Source organism: Schistocerca piceifrons, chromosome 4 (genome assembly GCF_021461385.2).
Source record: "Schistocerca piceifrons isolate TAMUIC-IGC-003096 chromosome 4, iqSchPice1.1, whole genome shotgun sequence".
NCBI classification, from domain to species: Eukaryota; Metazoa; Arthropoda; class Insecta; order Orthoptera; family Acrididae; genus Schistocerca; species Schistocerca piceifrons.
Genome location: NC_060141.1, coordinates 235862839 through 235884353, shown reverse-complemented (window position 1 = coordinate 235884353; position 21515 = coordinate 235862839). Strand labels below are relative to the sequence as shown.

The 21515-nt window shown below is 42.3% G+C and overlaps 1 protein-coding gene across 7 annotated transcripts in view; it reads left to right on the top strand.

Moving 5' to 3' along the window:
* LOC124795481 (endoribonuclease Dicer-like) overlaps positions 1–21515 on the top strand; it is a 428130-nt gene that overhangs the window by 340925 nt on the left and 65690 nt on the right. For 6 of the 7 annotated variants that reach the window (XM_047259520.1, XM_047259524.1, XM_047259519.1 and 3 more), the window contains exon 17: positions 9323–9485. In XM_047259520.1, the coding sequence (XP_047115476.1) occupies positions 9323–9485 (163 nt within the window). The remainder of the gene's footprint in view (positions 1–9322; positions 9486–21515) is intronic. The other variant, XM_047259523.1, reaches the window with a different exon arrangement.

Below are 21515 nucleotides of genomic sequence, written 5' to 3'. Positions count from 1 at the left end.
AACTGTGATTAACTTTATTAGGAAGCAAAGGTATTAGGAAGTTGTCATCAGTATCCTTAACTTTGTGAAAACTGGTCTACAAGAGGTTGTTGGGCGAACGCTATGTATTATTATTAATTTGCCGCTGCACTACAAATACTTTTTCCTCAGTGACAAGTATCCCCAGAAATCTTTCCACAAGATATTAGACAATATATGAAACATCAACTTTTGAAGTGTTTTTATCTCCAAAATCTGAAATTATCTTTAAATCAACAGTTACAGCGCTTAGACATGGAAATCATCTGTGAAATATTACTTCCAATGCAAGTTCTTTCATTATAAAACCATAAGAATTAGAATATTCTTTTAATTATTGATTTACCCATTTGCATTATTTCTAATGCTGTGGTGAGGTCCTGTGCAGTACTGAATTGTGTGTATTGTTTTTATCTAAATTCAATGACAGTCCAGTTATATTTTTCTTTCTGATACCACACTCCACTAATTCTCACTTTAGCTTCCACCTTCTCATTTCTGTTTTCAAGTTCTCTAACATGTCTACCCGAATAATGGGTGTAATGTTCCATACTTCAACTTTTCGTGTACCAGATTTGTTCCCTCCTGATGACAACATCCTCCTGAGTAGTCCCCATCCAAACGATGGAGTATTTTTCCTCCAGAACATTATAGCCAAGATCATTATCAAATCACACAGTAGAGCTGGGTGTCCTCAGGACATACAATGGCTATAGATTCCTGTTTCATATAGCTGTTTGCAGTGTCAACATAGCAAGGTCACGAAGCTAATGCTACAGTGACAGATCAGCAGAAAATCCAAACTGCTGTTCCTTGTAAGGAGGCCATATTGACTTGAGTACCAAGTGTTATTTGAGGAGATAGATGTTCACTGGGTATTGCCATTTTGACTGTGCATATCTTTCAAGCTGAGCTTATGTGCATTTTAAAGTAGGTGGTAATAGTCAGAGTGTAGGAGCAGTATGGAAGCATGACATGATGGGAGGCTGGAAGAGTGTTGAGTGAAATGAGGGCAGTTTAATATTGTGATAACTAAAAGTGTGATAAATGTTGATGGAAGGTAAGGAAAGGAAATTTCATAAGAGTAAACACACTTATGAAAGATCTGAGGACAAAGTAATGTAATGGAGCAGCTGTGAAAGAAACATATAGGTAGTTAGTGGTCAACTGTTTTAGATTAACAATTGTATATGCATGATGGAAAATGTTTCTTTCCTGAAATAGTATATGATTTAAGATTTTGTTAATTTAATCGGAAGTAGTCCAAAGTGAAAATAACCAGAATGAAACTAATGCTGTTAAGACAATGAGGAGTGAGTGAATTGAGGTATTGTTAGGTTGAAATTGTGTAATTGTAAGTACCTCTTACTGATTATTAACTATAATTAAGTGCAATATACTATCTATTAACTTTCAATATGAAACTGTTGCCAGCTATATCAAAAGATTGAACAAGGACTTAATGGGCACATGGTAACAGCTCTTGACCTTCCCTTGCCCACTGGTATGTAACTTCATCCCAAGCAAGTAATTTCCAGTAACCTAGATTAAATTTGCGACCGCTAAATGAACATTTTAAATATAACAAGAGGACCAGAAATGCTACAACCTGTAGCAAAAGGGTGCTATGAAGAGAATTTTTTCCCTTACCCTCTAGCTCATTAATTTGTGGAAAAACAAATGGTGGTTACAGTATTGAACACTTCTGTGAGGTCACAGTGGATACCAGGCATACTCATTGTATAATTTAGCTAGCTGATTACTTTTGTGACCATTTTGCTTGTAGCTTAAAACCATACAGCCACCTTTCCTGAAACCATACTGATTATGTACTACAACTCAATGTGATAGATTATAATTTCATATTGGACCACATGCATCTCTTTCCAGTTGGTAATTATGAGATCAGTAGCTTCTCATATAATCTTGTTTACCATTTTTATCAGTCTGGCATAATTCTGCATATTTTTGTCAATCAGTGAACAATCTTCATGAAAATGATCATTAATTATGAGAGAGAGTGCATGTGCCATAGAGGGAGAGTGCATGTGTCCTACTGTGAGTGCCTATTTTTATATACTTTCCACTTCAGGTTAAGTGAACTTATTTTCAGTCATCATTACAATTTCATGTTGCTGTATTGTCCATTAATGGTACATCTTCCATAGCTTTGGGAAGAGGAGTGTGGGGTAGGGGAAGGAAAAAAGGAGGAGGATAAGGGCACTCAACTGAAGAGAGGATGAGGAGACAAGTGCGTTCCTATGATCCTGGGTTCTCCTCCTTGAGGAAGTGTAGTTCCAAAAGCAAGGAAGTCTATGTAGGAGAAAATGCATATAAAAGATATGGAAATCTGCAAGCTTTTGGAGCCATTGGCTCCTTCACGTGGCAGAAGGGTTGAAGGAAAAGGAAGAGGGATTAAGAAAAAGGACTGATGAGGTTTAGGAAATGGGGAGGGGAGTGTTAAGGAAAATTTGTCTCAGATCAGGGGTGTCTTACTGGATTTGATGAAAAGGAAAGACTGCATCCAGGAGTGGTAGAGCGTGGTCTGTGTTGTTGCTACTTTGCTATCTGTGACGTATTAAAACATGAGCTGCAATAAATAATCCCACTGCTTATGAGGTGCGTTCTGTGATTAGGTTTTCATTGGTGAATAAGTGCAAACCAATTGAAATTTATCATGACCTTTGTGATATGTATGGAAAAGGAATAATGAGTGAAAGCTGATTGAGGAAATATTGCATCGATTTTAAAAATTGCCATACCTGCATTCATGATAAGGACCGCAGTGTAGGCCTAGCTTTGTGACTGACAAACTTGTGATGAAAATCAATTACAGAATTTGTGAGAATTGTCATTTCACATTTACGAAACTTTTATAATATTTTACCCAAATTTCATGCAGTTTGGTGCATGAAATTATGGTGGAGAAGCTCAGTTGCAACAAATTTTGTATTAATTGGTTTCCCAAAATCCTAACGGAAGACTACAAAATAGAGAGACTGGCTGCAACACTGACCTTCCTCCAAGGTTAAGAGAAAAACGATAATGAAGTTATCGATTGGCAGAATGAGATTTTCACTCTGCAGCAGAGTGTGCACTGATACGAAACTTCCTGTCAGATTAAAACTGTGTGCCGGACTGAGACTCGAACTTGGGATCTTTGCCTTCCGCTGGCAAGTGCTCTACCATCTGAGCTACCCAAGCACAACTCACGACCAGTCCTCACACCTTCAATTCTGCCAGACCTCGTCTCCTACCTTCCAAACTTCACAGAAGCTCTTCTGCGAACCTTGCAGAACTAGCAGTCCTGGAAGAAAGGATGTTGCAGAGACATGGCTTAGTCACAGCCTGGGGGATGTTTCCAGAATGAGATTTTCACTCTGCAGCAGACTGTGCACTGATATGAAACTTCCTGGCAGATTAAAACTGTGTGCCAGACCGAGACTCGAGCTCGGGACCTTTGCCTATCACGGGCAAGTGCTCTACCATCTGAGCTACCCAAGCACAACTCACAACCTGTCCTCACAGTTTTTTAAGTTATTGATTGTATTGTAACTGGGGATGAGACTTCATTTGTGAAACAAGAAGGCAGCTGATGGAATGGGGATGCGCAAATTCTTCCAAGAGATTGTTGTAGATTTCCTTGACAGTGGCACAACAGTTAACTCGAGAGATACCTTCAAACACTCTCAAAGTTAAGACAGTTGACAAAAAGGAAGTGTCAGGGAAAACTTACTGCAAAACTTTCATTTCTTCATGACAACACACATCTACACACAGCCAATCATACTCAAGAGCTCATATTTGGTTTTATATGGGAGGTGTTTGATCATCAATCATATAGCTCAGATTTGGTGCCGAGTGACTACAAATTCTTCCCAGCAGTGAAGACATTCCTTGCATATATATATATATATATAATGGAAGGAAACATTCCACGTGGGAAAAATTATATATAAAACCAAAGATGAGGTGACTTACCGAACAAAAGCGCTGGCAGGTCGATAGACACACAAACATACACACAAAATTCAAGCTTTCGCAACAAACTGTTGCCTCATCAGACAAGAGGGAAGGAGAGGGGAAGACGAAAGGAAGTGGGTTTTAAGGGAGAGGGTAAGGAGTCATTCCAATCCCGGGAGCGGAAAGACTTACCTTAGGGGGAAAAAAGGACAGGTATACACTCGCACACACGCACATATCCATCCACACATACAGACACAAGCAGACATATTTAAAGACAAAGAGTTTGGGCAGAGATGTCAGTCGAGGCAGAAGTGTAGAGGCAAAGAAGTTGTTGAAAGACAGGTGAGGTATGAGTGGCGGCAACTTGAAATTAGCGGAGATTGAGGCCTGGCGGATGACGAGAAGAGAGGATATACTGAAGGGCAAGTTCCCATCTCCGGAGTTCGGGTAGGTTGGTGTTGGTGGGAAGTATCCAGATAACCCGGACGGTGTAACACTGAGCCAAGATGTGCTGGCTGTGCACCAAGGCATGTTTAGCCACAGGGTGATCCTCATTACCAACAAACACTGTCTGCCTGTGCCCATTCATGCGAATGGACAGTTTGTTGCTGGTCATTCCCACATAGAATGCATCACAGTGTAGGCAGGTCAGTTGGTAAATCACGTGGGTGCTTTCACACGTGGCTCTGCCTCTGATCGTGTACACCTTCCGGGTAACAGGACTGGAGTAGGTGGTGGTGGGAGGGTGCATGGGGCAGGTTTTGCATCGGGGGCGGTTACAAGGATAGGAGCCAGAGGGTAGGGAAGGTGGTTTGGGGATTTCATAGGGATGAACTAACAGGTTACGAAGGTTAGGTGGACGGCGGAAAGACACTCTTGGCGGAGTGGGGAGGATTTCATGAAGGATGGATCTCATTTCAGGGCAGGATTTGAGGAAATCGTATCCCTGCTGGAGAGCCACATTCAGAGTCTGGTCCAGTCCCGGAAAGTATCCTGTCACAAGTGGGGCACTTTTGTGGTTCTTCTGTGGGGGATTCTGGGTTTGAGGGGACGAGGAAGTGGCTCTGGTTATTTGCTTCTGTACCAGGTCGGGAGGGTAGTTGCGGGATGCGAAAGCTGTTTTCAGGTTGTTGGTGTAATGATTCAGGGATTCCGGACTGGAGCAGATTCGTTTGCCACGAAGACCTAGGCTGTAGGGAAGGGACCGTTTGATGTGGAATGGGTGGCAGCTGTCATAATGGAGGTACTGTTGCTTGTTGGTGGGTTTGATGTGGACGGACGTGTGAAGTTGGCCATTGGACAGGTGGAGGTCAACGTCAAGGAAAGTGGCATGGGATTTGGAGTAGGACCAGGTGAAACTGATGGAACCAAAGGAGTTGAGGTTGGAGAGGAAATTCTGGAGTTCTTCTTCACTGTGAGTCCAGATCATGAAGATGTCATCAATAAATCTGTACCAAACTTTGGGTTGGCAGACTTGGGTAACCAAGAAGGCTTCCTCTAAGCGACCCATGAATAGGTTGGCGTACGAGGGGGCCATCCTGGTGCCCATGGCTGATCCCTTTAATTGTTGGTATGTCTGGCCCTCAAAAGTGAAGAAATTGTGGGTCAGGATGAAGCTGGCTAAGGTGATGAGGAAAGAGGTTTTAGGTAGGGTGGCAGGTGATCGGCGTGAAAGGAAATGCTCCATCGCAGCGAGGCCCTAGACGTGCGGAATATTTGTGTATAAGGACATGGCATCAATCATTGTCCGGAATCCCTGAATCATTACACCAACAACCTGAAAACAGCTTTCGCATCCCGCAACTACCCTCCCGACCTGGTACAGAAGCAAATAACCAGAGCCACTTCCTCGTCCCCTCAAACCCAGAATCCCCCACAGAAGAACCACAAAAGTGCCCCACTTGTGACAGGATACTTTCCGGGACTGGACCAGACTCTGAATGTGGCTCTCCAGCAGGGATACGATTTCCTCAAATCCTGCCCTGAAATGAGATCCATCCTTCATGAAATCCTCCCCACTCCGCCAAGAGTGTCTTTCCGCCGTCCACCTAACCTTCGTAACCTGTTAGTTCATCCCTATGAAATCCCCAAACCACCTTCCCTACCCTCTGGCTCCTATCCTTGTAACCGCCCCCGATGCAAAACCTGGCCCATGCACCCTCCCACCACCACCTACTCCAGTCCTGTAACCCGGAAGGTGTACATGATCAGAGGCAGAGCCACGTGTGAAAGCACCCACGTGATTTACCAACTGACCTACCTACACTGTGATGCATTCTATGTGGGAATGACCAGCAACAAACTGTCCATTCGCATGAATGGACACAGGCAGACAGTGTTTGTTGGTAATGAGGATCACCCTGTGGCTAAACATGCCTTGGTGCACAGCCAGCACATCTTGGCTCAGTGTTACACCGTCCGGGTTATCTGGATACTTCCCACCAACACCAACCTACCCGAACTCCGGAGATGGGAACTTGCCCTTCAGTATATCCTCTCTTCTCGTCATCCGCCAGGCCTCAATCTCCGCTAATTTCAAGTTGCCGCCACTCATACCTCACCTGTCTTTCAACAACTTCTTTGCCTCTACACTTCTGCCTCGACTGACATCTCTGCCCAAACTCTTTGTCTTTAAATATGTCTGCTTGTGTCTGTATGTGTGGATGGATATGTGCGTGTGTGCGAGTGTATACCTGTCCTTTTTTCCCCCTAAGGTAAGTCTTTCCGCTCCCAGAATGGGAATGACTCGTTACCCTCTCCCTTAAAACCCACATCCTTTCGTCTTTCCCTCTCCTTCCCTCTTTCCTGATGAAGCAACCGTTTGTTGCGAAAGCTTGAATTTTGTGTGTATGTTTGTGTTTGTTTGCCGGCCGAAGTGGCCGTGCGGTTAAAGGCGCTGCAGTCTGGAACCGCAAGACCGCTACGGTCGCAGGTTCGAATCCTGCCTCGGGCATGGATGTTTGTGATGTCCTTGGGTTAGTTAGGTTTAACTAGTTCTAAGTTCTAGGGGACTAATGACCTCAGCAGTTGAGTCCCATAGTGCTCAGAGCTATTTGAACCATTTTTTGTGTTTGTTTGTGTGTCTATCGACCTGCCAGCGCTTTTGTTTGGTAAGTCTCATCATCTTTGTTTTTAGATATATATATCAGGTGCACCAGTATGAAATGAGTGTTAAGATACAAATGTGTCGATAGGGAATATTTGTTGTGAACGAGCCTTAATTTTTTGTTTTTGTTTGGTTGGTATGACATCTGTCAAAGATATTTAGTATACATCAAGTCATGGAATAAACAACATCGTATGTTTTCATCGTATTAACAGTGTCGAATTATGTACCAGAAAGTGATGATTTGCGGAAAGCATTAATTTTTTGTTTTCATTTGGAAAAAGTGCTGCAGAGTCGCATCGAATGCTTGTCGAGGCATATGGTGATCATGCTCTATCAGAAGCAACATGCAAAAGATGGTTTCAATGGTTCAGAAATAATAATTTTGATGTAATAAAGGAAGAACGTGGAAGACCACCAAAAAAGTTCGAAGACGCCGAATTGGAAGCAATATTGGATGAAGATGATACTTTGAGTCAGAAGCAAATGACAGCACTGCTAAATGTTGCACAACAAACAATTTCTGACCGTTTGAAAGCTATGGGAAAAGTCCAAAAGTGCGGAAAATGGTTGCCACATGAATTGAATGAAAGACAGATGGAAAACCGAAAAACTATTTGTCAAATTTTGCTTCAAAGACATGAAAGAAAGTCAATTTTGTATCAAATTGTTACTGGCGATGAAAAATGGATTTATTTTAAGAATCCTAAGAGGGAAAAATCATTGGTTAATCCGGGACAACCATCAACATCGACTGCAAAACCAGATCGGTTCAGCAAGAAGACAATGCTGTGTGTTTGGTGGAATCAGAAAGGTGTGGTGTATCTTGAGCTTCTAAAACCTGGTGAAACTGTAAATACTAATCACTACAGACAGCAAATGATCAATTTGAACTATGCATTGATCGAAAAAAGACCAGAATGGGCCAGAAGACATGGCAAAGTATTTTTTTTACATGACAATGCACCTGCACACAAAGCAAAACTGGTTCAGGATACAATCAAAACACTTGGCTGGGAGCTGCTACCCCACCCACCGTATTCACCAGACTTGACCCCTTCCGGCTACCATTTGTTTTCATCAATTGGACACGCATTGGCCGAGGAACACTTTGATTTGTACGAAGAAGTCGAAAATTGGGTGTCTGATTGGTTTGCTTCAAAAGACGAACATTTCTATTGGCGTGGTGTCTACAAATTGCCAGAAAGGTGGTCAAAATGTATAGCAAGCAATGGTCAGTACTTTGAATAAAATGTTTTTACTTTTCAATTCAAAATTAGTGTTTCATTAAAAAAAAAAAAAGAAAAAGAAAAAGTACACTCATTTCATACCAGTACACCTGGTATATACACGCCTGTCACCCTACATTGTGCTCAGTTGACTGAGCAGTTGACAGTGTAGGGAGATAGGCATGTGCTGTGTGTGTGTGTGTTTGTGTGTGTTTTCTTACCATCTCGAAAAAGGAAGTTCATTCCGAAAACTAGGAAAGCACTGTACCTTTTGTTTGTGTACCTATCAATGATGCAGCACTTCTGCCTTTCAGTGAGTCATTTCCTTTATTCTTAAAAAAATTTGTAATTCTTAGCCAGCACTTTCCATATGTGGTATTTTTCTGTATCGTTAATTTTTTATTTCAAACTGTTTGTTACTTTCTGATTAGTCTTCGTGTAATACATTTCCCTTTCTGCTCTTATCGACTAATGCACGGTGTTTTTTCAGTAATCTCCATCTTAATTATTATCCTGTCTTCCACCTTCAAGTTCTCGTGTTTCCAAATCTCACCTGGTGCCAGGTACAAATGGTCATTGATTCCTCTTCATCCCATCCAATAAGTCTCCCTTGCCCTGGGTTCAGGTCGAATTTTCTGTGTTTGTCCCCATTTCCTAAACCTTGCCAGTCCTTTTCCTTCATCCCTCTTCCTTTCCATTCAACACTTCTGCCTGAAGGAGGAGCCACTGGCTCTGAAAACTAGCACATTTCTATATCTTTTACACCTGTTTTCACCTACACTGCAAGGTGAGTAGATTTTTTTTCTATCTATTTAATTATATCTCATTTTCAAATATTGTGTATTTTTGTTGATATACAAGCTAGGAGGTGTATAACATTCACTTTTATGTATTCTGTCAGCACACTACAAATTTTGGCACTGGCCAGCAATTCTTTCTCATAATTTATTGATATGTTTTTGTTACTTATTTATGCAGAAATTAATGCAAGATTTATTTACAGCAGACGGCAGAAGAAAAATGCACAAAAGAGGAGGAGCTATTTCAATCCTGAATTGTGTGATATTATTCCACTGTCTGCAGCTCTTTGTCTTAAAATTCATCTCTTGCCATCAGTCCTCCATAAACTTACTGTTCTGGCGGCAGCATATGAACTCTGTCAAATGGTATGCCTTCTTTCAGAATTTTCTATTAAACCCATGTAAAATTCATATCACTCATGATTAGTTGTTGTCATTATCATATTTTATGTATACATTGTTTTTAATACATTATGTCATTGTTGAATGCTGTCTGTGGAAACTATTGCTCAGTGGTTATTCAGATTTAGAAAATAATAATCATTATTGAAGATTTATGAAACGGAAAATTTGCATATCAGTTTCATTTCTCTGTTTTGTTCTTTTGTGTTTTACCCCCTTTAGCCTTATGTATTTTCATGTATAAGGGGCAGTCAACTGAAAATAGGAACACAGGAACACCTGCCACAATGAGGCGATAAAATAATTCCATTCAAAAGTAATCACCACACGTGTTAAGACATCTACATCTACATCCATACTCCACAAGCCACCTGACGGTGTGTGGTGGAGGGTACCCTGAGTACCTCTATCGGTTCTCCCTTCTATTCCAGTCTCGTATTGTTCGTGGAAAGAAGGATTGTCTGTATGCTTCTGTGTGGGCTCTAATCTCTCTGATTTTATCCTCATGGTCTCTTCGCGAGATATACGTAGGAGGGAGCAATATACTGCTGGACTCTTTGGTGAAGGTATGTTCTCGAAACTTTAACAAAAGCCCGTACCGAGCTACTGAGCGTCTCTCCTGCAGAGTCTTCCACTGGAGTTTATCTATCATCTCCATAACGCTTTCACGATTACTAAATGATCCTGAAACGAAGCGCGCTGCTCTCCGTTGGATCCTCTCTATCTCTTCTATCAACCCTATCTGGTACGGATCCCACACCGCTGAGCAGTATTGAAGCAGTGGGCGAACAAGCGTACTGTAACCTACTTCCTTTGTTTTCGGATTGCATTTCCTTAGGATTCTTCCAATGAATCTCAGTCTGGCATCTGCTTTACCGACGCTCAGCTTTATATGATCATTCCATTTTAAATCAATCCTAATGCGTACTCTCAGATAATACATGGAATTAACTGCTTCCAGTTGCTGACCTGCTATTTTGTAACTAAATATGTATTCGCAGCACATTACACTTGTCTACATTGAGATTCAATTGCCATTCCCTGCACCATGCGTCAATTCGCTGCAGATCCTCCTGCATTTCAGTACAATTTTCCATTGTTACAACCTCTCGATACACCACAGCATCATCTGCAAAAAGCCTCAGTGAACTTCTGATGTCATCAACAAGGTCATTTATGTATATTGTGAATAGCAACGGTCCTACGACACTCCCCTGCGGCACACCTGAAATCACTCTTACTTCGGAAGATTTCTCTCCATTGAGAATGACATGCTGCGTTCTGTTATCTAGGAACTCTTCAATCCAATCACACAATTGGTCTGATAGTCCATATGCTCTTACTTTGTTCATTAAACGACTGTGGGGAACTGTATCAAACGCCTTGCGGAAGTCAAGAAACACAGCATCTACCTGTGAACCCATGTCTATGGCCCTCTGAGTCTCGTGGACGAATAGTGCGAGCTGGGTTTCACACGACCGTCTTTTTCGAAACCCATGCTGATTCCTACAGAGTAGATTTCTAGTCTCCAGGAAAGTCATTATACTCGAACATAATACGTGTTCCAAAATTCTACAACTTTACAAATTTATCGAACTGGGAAAAGGGGCGATCAATTTCTGTTTCGTAGAACATTTTTGGCCACTGACGGATCCACAACCGCACCCTCTCTTCCACTTCTTTGTCTGACTGGAACCGACATCCACGCATATCTTTCTTCAGGTCACCAACAATGCAAAAATCACACGGTGAACAATCTGGGGTGTATGGAAGTTTGCAGTGTTTACAAACCAAATCGTTGAAGCGTAGGCCCCATCCAACTGGCAATTTGGAGGCAGGTGTTATCATGCAACTCCTATTGCAGGGTTCCTCTGCTCATAGAGGTCCTTGTGTGTGGTACCGCAATCAGCTTAGGGTGGGATCGAGGCTTGACTTAATGCTAAACACAGTTGAAAATTAACTTCGGTTTTGTTTATTTACGTTTGCTTAGCGTTGAGCTGTCAAAGTGAGTAAATGTACAAAGAAAATGAACTGAAACGTGTTCGGTGTGAGAAATAATGCAATTGTGGTTGTCAGAGCATAATGTCATTTAAAGAAATTCATTTTGGTACAATAGCACTTGCTAGGCACTGTTATAAAATTTCATCTACTACAAGAGTAGCAAAAACTGTGCTTTGTTTCCAAGTACTAGTAAACAGTATGACAATAACTCCCATCTCATATATTGTTAGTTGCAATTTAAAAGATTTATAATAATCGTAGGCTTTAATTTGAATAATCTGAATGTTTACATGTGACTTGTGTAACAGGTATCAGCAGAATAGAAATTAGTTGGAGTAACAACTATGAAATTTTGGCCTTCCAGATTTGGTCACAAAACTTATACATATATTTTGAATTATTCACGGTTGAATTACTATTAGTATTCCTTAAGTACTTCATTGATAAGGATCATTAAATTTAAGTTCACACTGCATAGTCTTTATTAATTCACAATTATATTACCATGCAAAATCTTGTTTAGAAGCTGACTCTAGCAGAAGCAGCTATCTCGGTCCATCAAAGAAGTGGGTTTCATAAAATGGTGGTTGTGCTGTTTACACTGTACATGCAAATAGTCAGTGAGTAGAATAATAATGACTACAGCGATATTTCAACATCATGCGAAAAGCATCTCTCGAACCTAACTCGGTCAACAGTGGAAGGTACAGAAATTGCATAGAAATGAATCGAAATAGAACTGTATGTTTTCCAAAAAGCCATTATGTTATGCATCACATATGCATCATTAGAAGCAATAGTATTGATTATAAAACTGACATAACATGAAACTTGCATAGAATTTGTTGAGTCCAAATGGAAGATAAATTCCAAAGTAACAGAACTTGGATGGTGCACATATTCACTTCTTGTACTAGTGATTACTATTTAATCCGATTTCACTTCGACGTTTGAATTTTATTCTGCCAGGAATGAATGTCCTTTTATGAAATTCCATCAGTTGTTCAAGAGACCACTGTTGTCTGTGCACACTATTGCAGAAACAAGGCAGATTTGAAAGAATAAAATCTGGAAGATAGGCAACAGTTTTCAAATGCTCAAAACTTAGTATGTGTGCTTAAATGCAAGGTGCTTTTAGTAGCTTCAACAATGAAACTCTTTCCTAATCTGGTAGAAGTTCCAAAGAGATGTTTATAGTAATTGATGAGAAGCCATCTGGTGAAACTGAAGTTACACCTGGGGTTCCCTAAGGAAATGTTATAGACCATCTGCTGAGTTAAGAGGCAGTCTAAGCAGGACTTTTAAGATTTATTGCAGATGATACTGTCATTTACTTTCCAGTAAAATTATCAGATGATGTAAACATATTACAAAATGCTTTAGACATGATATTGTCATGGTGTGTAAAGTGGCAATTGAACCTAAGCAGTAAATAGTGTGAAGTAATCTGTACGAGTACTAAAAAATTCCATTAAATTTTGCTTACATGGCAAATAACACAAATGTAAAGGTTGTAGATACTGTTTCAAGTTACACTGTTAACTAACATTTTAGTCAGAGAAAATACATTCACCTAATTATTCAGACTGAAGAAACAATTTAGGTTCCCTTCTGAGCCCCTAGGGGGCATACATGCCTATAGTAGTGCACTAATTAACAAAGATAACAATAAATAACAGGATGTCCAGAAAGAACGACATGAGCTGGTTTGGAGATATTATCCCTAGAAGTTAACAACTACAGTAATACACTCCTGGAAATTGAAATAAGAACACTGTGAATTCATTGCCCCAGGAAGGGGAAACTTTATTGACACATTCCTGGGGTCAGATACATCAAATGATCACACTGACAGAACCACAGGCACATAGACACAGGCAACAGAGCACGCACAATGTCGGCACTAGTACAGTGTATATCCACCTTTCGCAGCAATGCAGGCTGCTAGTCTCCCATGGAGACGATCGTAGAGATGCTGGATGTAGTCCTGTGGAACGGCTTGCTATGCCATTTCCACCTGGCGCCTCAGTTGGACCAGCGTTCGTGCTGGACGAGCAGACCGCGTGAGACGACGCTTCATCCAGTCCCAAACATGCTCAATGGGGGACAGATCCGGAGATCTTGCTGGCCAGGGTAGTTGACTTACACCTTCTAGAGCACGTTGGGTGGCACGGGATACATGCGGACGTGCATTGTCCTGTTGGAACAGCAAGTTCCCTTGCCGGTCTAGGAATGGTAGAACGATAGGTTCGATGACGGTTTGGATGTACCGTGCACTATTCAGTGTCCCCTCGACGATCACCAGTGGTGTACGGCCAGTGTAGGAGATCGCTCCCCACACCATGATGCCGGGTGTTGGCCCTGTGTGCCTCGGTCGTATGCAGTCCTGATTGTGGCGCTCACCTGCACGGCGCCAAACACGCATACGACCATCATTGGCACCAAGGCAGAAGCGACTCTCATCGCTGAAGACGACACGTCTCCATTCGTCTCTCCATTCACGCCTGTCGCGACACCACTGGAGGCGGGCTGCACGATGTTGTGGTGTGAGCGGAAGATGGCCTAACGGTGTGCGGGACCGGAGCCCAGCTTCATGGAGACTGTTGCGAATGGTCCTCGCCGATACCCCAGGAGCAACAGTGTCCCTAATTTGCTGGGAAGTGGCGGTGCGGTCCCCTACGGCACTGCGTAGGATCCTACGGTCTTGGCGTGCATCCGTGCGTCGCTGCGGTCCGGTCCCAGGTCGACGGGCATGTGCACCTTCCGCCGACCACTGGCGACAACATCGATGTACTGTGGAGACCTCACACCCCACGTGTTGAGCAATTCGGCGGTACGTCCACCCGGCCTCCCGCATGCCCACTATACGCCCTCGCTCAAAGTCCGTCAACTGCACATACGGTTCACGTCCATGCTGTCGCAGCATGCTACCAGTGTTAAAGACAGCGATGGAGCTCCGTATGCCACGGCAAACTGGCTGACACTGACGGTGGCGGTGCACAAATGCTGCGCAGCTATCGCCATTCGACGGCCAACACCGCGGTTCCTGGTGTGTCCGCTGTGCCGTGCGTGTGATCATTGCTTGTACAGCCCTCTCGCAGTGTCCGGAGCAAGTATGGTGGATCTGACACACCGGTGTCAATGTGTTCTTTTTTCCATTTCCAGGAGTGTATTTAACAAGTTACTACCTCTTAACCAAGGAGGACCCTCACTCTTGGTGAAGTCTCTGGACACGGTGGACCATGAATGGCTTATAGCCTTTGTTCAACACTGCCTCATGGTGCATGAAAACTCGCTTCAGTGGTGTGCTTGGTGGCAAATGGGTGCCAAAATGGCCGGGGATGGAATAATAATAAACTGCATGGTACTCCTGGGGCACACTTCACTTTACTGCACTGTTTACATCGCAATGAGTGCAGTATTCCAGGTGCTAACACTAGGGATACAAATCAGGCATCCAGGATCAGACTTTGTGTGGCCGCAGTCAGCAGAAGCACATGGAGCTCACACAGCTTGGGGAGGCAGTGTGGAAAATGCAGTATCACTCCTCTTATTTAACTAACAGTGACAAACTCTGACAGTGGGTGCACGGTAAGAGTCCTGCTGTTTGTGTGTTCATCGGCAGGTGTGCCCCCAGGTGGCGACGCATGCCATGTGGCATTGCACCACAGGTGAGCTACAAGAGCACGGCCGACCTAAGGGTGCTGGGGGAGTGCAGTGGTACCTTGGCTGGCAGGTGATTCACTGATCACTGCTTTTTGGTCTGTGCAGCCTGTCATCTGCTGCTACAGGTGGAGGTGATGGGAGGTGCCACAAGATACTAGCTCGTTTTTGTAGCAGGAGTACACGTTCACACATACAGCCAACCCTCCCCCCCCCCCCACCCCCCCTCCACACACACACACACACTGTATGTTCACATTATCAAAATCATACTGAAAAAAATATTGGCATACTTACTAAAATAATTGCAGATCAGATATTATACCCCATATATTTTCTAATAAGTATTTACTACCACTAAGTCAAACAAAGCAAATTCCAGGATAGAATAATGACAAAATCAGGAAAAGGATAGAATGCCAACATGGATCAAATAACGAAATCTATAATTCTGAAAAAATTTAACTAGTACTTAAAAAGTTTTTTACTACGCCTTATGTCATGTGACAATCTCTTCCAGCACCACGTTGGCTGTGATGCATAGCACTTTTATTAGTCTGTCTGTGTCAAATGATATTCTGGTTCTTCTATTATAACAATTTGTGTCTTACCTCATTGTGCTATGTTTTCGATTCTCATTCACAAATGTGCTTACATTAAGAACACAAAATACACAGTAAATTTGATGTAATAAAATAATACCTACAGAATTGGCATTTGCTTATATTGGCAATTTTCTGTTGTGTTATTGTTATTGTCACTTGTGCTAGTGAAAAAGTTATGTGAAGTTATGTGAGATGCATGTCTCTGTTTTGACAACATAGTCAGTTACTTGAAATTATATTGTCCAATGGAAAATCCAGGATGGATGTAACAGTGGTGGCTTCAGTTGCCAGAGACTGCAGTGTGTGTGTGTGTGTGTGTGTGTGTGTCATCTTTTTTTGACAAAGGCCTTTCTGACCAAAAGCTTATTTGTGACAGTCATTTTGCTGTGCCTATCTGTAACTCAGCGTCTCTGCTATATGGTGAGTGGCAACTTTGCTGTTCATGAAATTATATTGCTGTCTGTGATTATTTTGCTGCATACTCTACATACATAAATCTTGAGTTAGTCAGTTTGTGCGACTTGTTAGCTTGTGAGAAGATTTACAATTTTTCTGTATGTGATACATATACCAGCAATGTCCTTGTGCTGTTATTGTTTGCTCAAGATAAAGTCTCACAATATTTGCAACTTGAAAGAATCCTTTTATTCCCACATTGCTCAGTACAGGGGGGGCTGAGCTGGCTTTTGAACAGTGAGCTATCCTATTTATGAGTGACCTGTAATTTACTCCACTAATATGAGGGTTATACTATAACTCATGGTATGTTAAATGAATATTGATTTTTATTTTTTAGCCTGACCATATACACTCTATTAATCTGAAGTTGTTTCTGTTGCTTTTCTATGTAGTCTTGTTTCTTGATATACATTTTCCATACTGTTCTGTGAACAGTCTGCTGTATTAGAGACCCTTTCCGGCTGTTGTAAAGTATTACAACGAAAATAATCACACTTACCAAGTGGCGGCGGCAGGTCACACACACACAAAAGGGTTTAACTTTTACAAGCTTTCAGAGCCAGTGGTTCCTTTTTCTGGCAGAAGCGTTGAAGGGAAGAAACAGGGCTGAAGGAAAAGGAATGGAGAGGTTTATGGAAACAGGTAAAGTTCAGGAAAGTCACCCAGAACCTCAGGTCAGGGGAGACTTACCTGACGGGATGAGAAGGAAAGACTGATTGTTGGGGACTGCACCAGACGAGATTTGAAAACGTGAGAGTTTAATGGTGGGAGACACAGTAAGATATAAGGCAGAGACTACTACTAAAACATCATGCGTGAGTTAATAAGAGTGAAAAGCTAAGTGCATTGTATGCAACAGAGGTAGGAGGGGGAATAGCAAAAAATAGACAGGTCAGAAAATTTCTCGGATCACCACATCCAATCCTGGTACTGCTGATCCCTCCAAAAAACAACTTCGGAGCACACCACTTGTCAACCAGTATTATCCTGGGATTGAATGTAGTAATCAGATACTTTGACAAAGCCATGTTTTCCTAAAATCATGCCCTGAAATGAGATCCATTCTGCCTGAGATTTTGCGCACCACATGTGGAACAACTTTTCGTCACCCTCCCAATCTCCGCAATATCCTTGTCAGACCCTATGCTCCTTGTGCACCCATCTCCCTACCCTATGGCTCCTACCCCTGTGGCCATCCCTGCTGCAAGACTTGCCCTATGCACCCTCCTACCACTACCTATTCTAGCCCAGTATCTGGAAAAACATACTATCAAGGGGAGAGCCACGTGTGAAACGACGCGTCATATATCAGCTGTTATGTAAACACTGTTTGGCCTTTTACTTCAGCTTGACTACCACCCAGTTATCAGTCAGGATAAATGGACATAGGCAGAGGGTTTATTCAGGCAACACACAATATCCTGTTGCAGAGCATGCTGTACAACACGACAGTCATGACCTTGGTGTGTGTTTCACCACATGTGCTATCTGGATTCTTGTCCCAGACACCAGTTTCTCAGAACTCCGCAGGTGGGAACTAACATTATAACATGTCCTTGGTTCTCGTCACCCACTGGCCTTAATTTTGTTAATTCCTTCTATGTCCCATTTTGTCACAGTAACTGCTGCTTTCTTCACTCCATTTAGTTTCCTACATCTTTCATTTTTCACTGTCCCCCTCCCACCTCTGTTACATACAATGCACTTAGCTTTTCACTCTTATTAACTCATGCATGATGTTTTAGTAGAGGTCTCTGTCTTACAACTTACCATGTCTTCCACCTTTTAGCTCTCAGGTTTTCAAATGTCATCTGGTGGAGTCCCCAACAATCAGTCTGTCCATCTCATCCCATCTGATAAGACTCCCTTGATCTGGGGTTTTGGGTGATTTTTCTGAACTTTACCACTTTCGATAAACCTCTCCAGTCCTTTTCCTTCACCCCTGTTCCTTCCCCTTCAACTCTTCTGCCAGTAGAAGGAACCACAGGCTCAAAAGCTTGTAAAAGTTAAACCCTTTTGTGTATGTTTTCCCCTGCCACTGCTTGGTGAGTAGCTTTTTTATCTATCCATTTACATTATATGCTGTAAGGTATTGACACATGACTTTCTCGGTGTTCTCCAGTATCTCATGGCCATGGCTCCCAGTTGTTCTTTTGCAAAAGAGGGTGCCAATTTTGAACTGTATGGAGAATTCAGGAGACTTTGCCATTCAGAAACCTAATTTTCTCCACAATGACATGAGCAATGAAGGGTAGCGCATTATTATGCTGCAGGATGGTCTTTCTCCCAGTGTGCTTATTTGGAGTCACAACAGAGCTTAAAAAATTTGTGATTGCAGTGGATAGCATTTATGGTTAGACTAGGTACAAGAAGATCCACAAGAATGCAATCCTCACATCACAGAAGATACTGCCCATAACTGTCCCAACAGATAGTAATTTTTGCAAAACCCAAGTGCTGCCATCCATAATCTGGCATTTTGTTTCAAGCTTGTATTGAGGAACCAGTTTTCATCACCTGTCTTAAGTAGTCCTCAGAACAAATCACTTCCTAATTTCAAAATCCTCAAAAAAGGATTTGGGTGATGTATTGACGCCCATGCCGTCGTCCGTGATGAACTTGGATGAGTTTCAGCAGCAGACTTTTTATTCTTTAACATGGATTCCAGTGACAGAACGCTGTTCAAACATCAATGTCTGCCAATTTATAAATGTAGTTTGTATTCCAATGATAGAGGTTAATGAAATCACAATATATTGACAAATATTGCGACTTGTGACTTACTCATCTCATGGTACAAATTTACAAAATCTGTGGATTATAATAATAGATACATTTTATACTTCAGTGACAAATTTGCAGTTGTGACTTAGTATGGCTTACAACTTTCTACGTGACACATATATAAGCATTTTATGTAAAGAAGATTCTACAGGGTAACAGAATTCAAAATGATGGAAGCAGATTGTTGCCAGCTGTGACTTCACTGCTACACTATGTTGGATGACATGCATGCTGCATATTCATGATACGTGGCAAAAGTATTAAATTGCAGACATCTATAATGTTTCACTGAAAGTCACCTATCCAGCCATACCATTGTGGGATCCAAGTGGTCCCAGTTGTCATAGTCGTAAAGAAATGTGCTACAAATGAAATACCAAATTTTGATGCCCTGTCACAAGTATGCAAAATACAGTGTAAAATGTGATATATGTGTAATTCTTAAAAGTTTATTGTGTAACCAGTATTGTACAATCAATCATAAAAAGAGCTGCACCCACAAGGACCCAAATGATCCACTGCAAACTGGTTAGCGATGTACACACCATACACCATTAGATATGCGAATGATTTCTTTTGCACAGTCAGCCGTGCATTTGGGGAGTCTGGGTGAGGCCATAATGTTGCGCACTTTGGTTGACATAAGGGCACCCCAAATGGCCGTGCTGACCATTATGACAGCAGATAGTATCACTAAAGAGCACCTGAATATGCACTACAGCAATGCGACATGTATGACTGTAGGTTGCCCAGCTGGACGAGTTTGAGAGGGACCACATTGTGGGGCTGTGGGAGGATGGGTGGTCCCGTCGTCATATTGCGTACCCCATTGATCATATGGACACGAGAATCACCTGTTGTTGGTACAATGGATGTGGGAAGGCATGCATACACATATAGATACACATATAGGATCTGAACATCGAACACGCACTGCAAGAAGGGAACATTGAAGGATTGTCCACCATGTGATAGCAGATCTGATGATAATGATCAGAACTTTTCAATGAGCTGTCCTGCCTTCTGTGCAACATCTTGTAAGTGCTAGTACCATTGGCAGATAACTGCATGATGCAAGGGTTGCCGTACACCAACTGTTATACCTGCCACTCGCGCCCACAAAGTGTCATGCCCAACTCTCCTAGAATTGACATAAATAGACATGTGGTCCTGCAAACTGGCTGCAGGTCATCTTCAATTATGAGTCCTGCTTCTGTCTTGGAAGTGACAACCACTAGGTCTGTGTCTGCAAGTGCAGTGAAGAGGTTGTCGAGATGTTACAGTCTCTCGTCAGACATCCTGCCAGCCTAGTGTGATGACGTGGGGAGCAATATCCTATGGTGTCCATCCACTGTTAGTGTTCCTAATGGGCTCCATGGCAGCTGCATGATACAAGGATGAGGTCCTGCAAGTGGTAGCTCTGGTGTTCATGAATGCCCATGCCCATGCCCTATTTCAACAGGACGACTCTCATCTTAATAACGCTGCCACCTCCTGAGTGTGCCTTGCAGCTGTGGATACATTTGCATCTGCATCTGTATTCTGCAAACCACAATGAGGTGCGCGGCAGAGGGTACGTCCCATTGTACCATATATTAGGGTCTCTTCCTGTTCCATTCAATGTATGTAGCATTGGAAGAATGATTGTTTAAATGCCCTTGTGCATGCAGTAATTTCTCTAACCTTATCTTCACGATCCCTGTGTGAGCGATATGTAGGGGATTGCAGGATATCCCTAGAGTAACCATTTCAAGCCGGTTCTTAAAATTTTGGTAATAGACTTTCTTGGGATAGTTTATGTCTGTCTTCAAGTGTCTATCGTTTCAGTTCCTTCAGTATCTCTGTGACACTCTCCCATGGATTAAACAAACCTGTGACCATTCATGTTGCTCTTCCGTGCAAATGTTCAATATCCCCTGTTAGTCCTATCTGGTACGGGTCCCATGAACAATATTGTAGGATGGATCGCAAGAGTGATTTGTAAGTGATCTATTTTGTAGACTGATTGCACTTCCCCAGTATTCTACCAATAAACTGAAGTCTACCACCTGCTATACCCACGACTGAACCTATGTGATCATTCCATTCCATATCCCTACAAAGTGTTATACACAGGTATTTGTATGAGTTTGTCGATTCCAACAGTGACTCATTGATATTATAGTCATAAGATACTCTTCCATAGCGAGCCACATGGCCCGATCTCTCCCCGATTGAGAACATGTGGATTGCCCTGGTGAGTGTCATCAGGACATCACTTCCATCCACAAGTCTGCGGGGTCTGCATGCTCAGGTGCAAGTGGCATCAGACCTGTACAACTTCATGCCACATGTCTTGATGCTTGTGTTCACAATGTTGGGGGTCCTGATGCCATATTAGCTTGTACATTTTGTGGCTGTGCAGCACAACACATTGATCCTTCCTAATTGAAAAGCATAATCATTTTGTGTGTGTGGTACCACCTACTTGCCCGCCAACAAT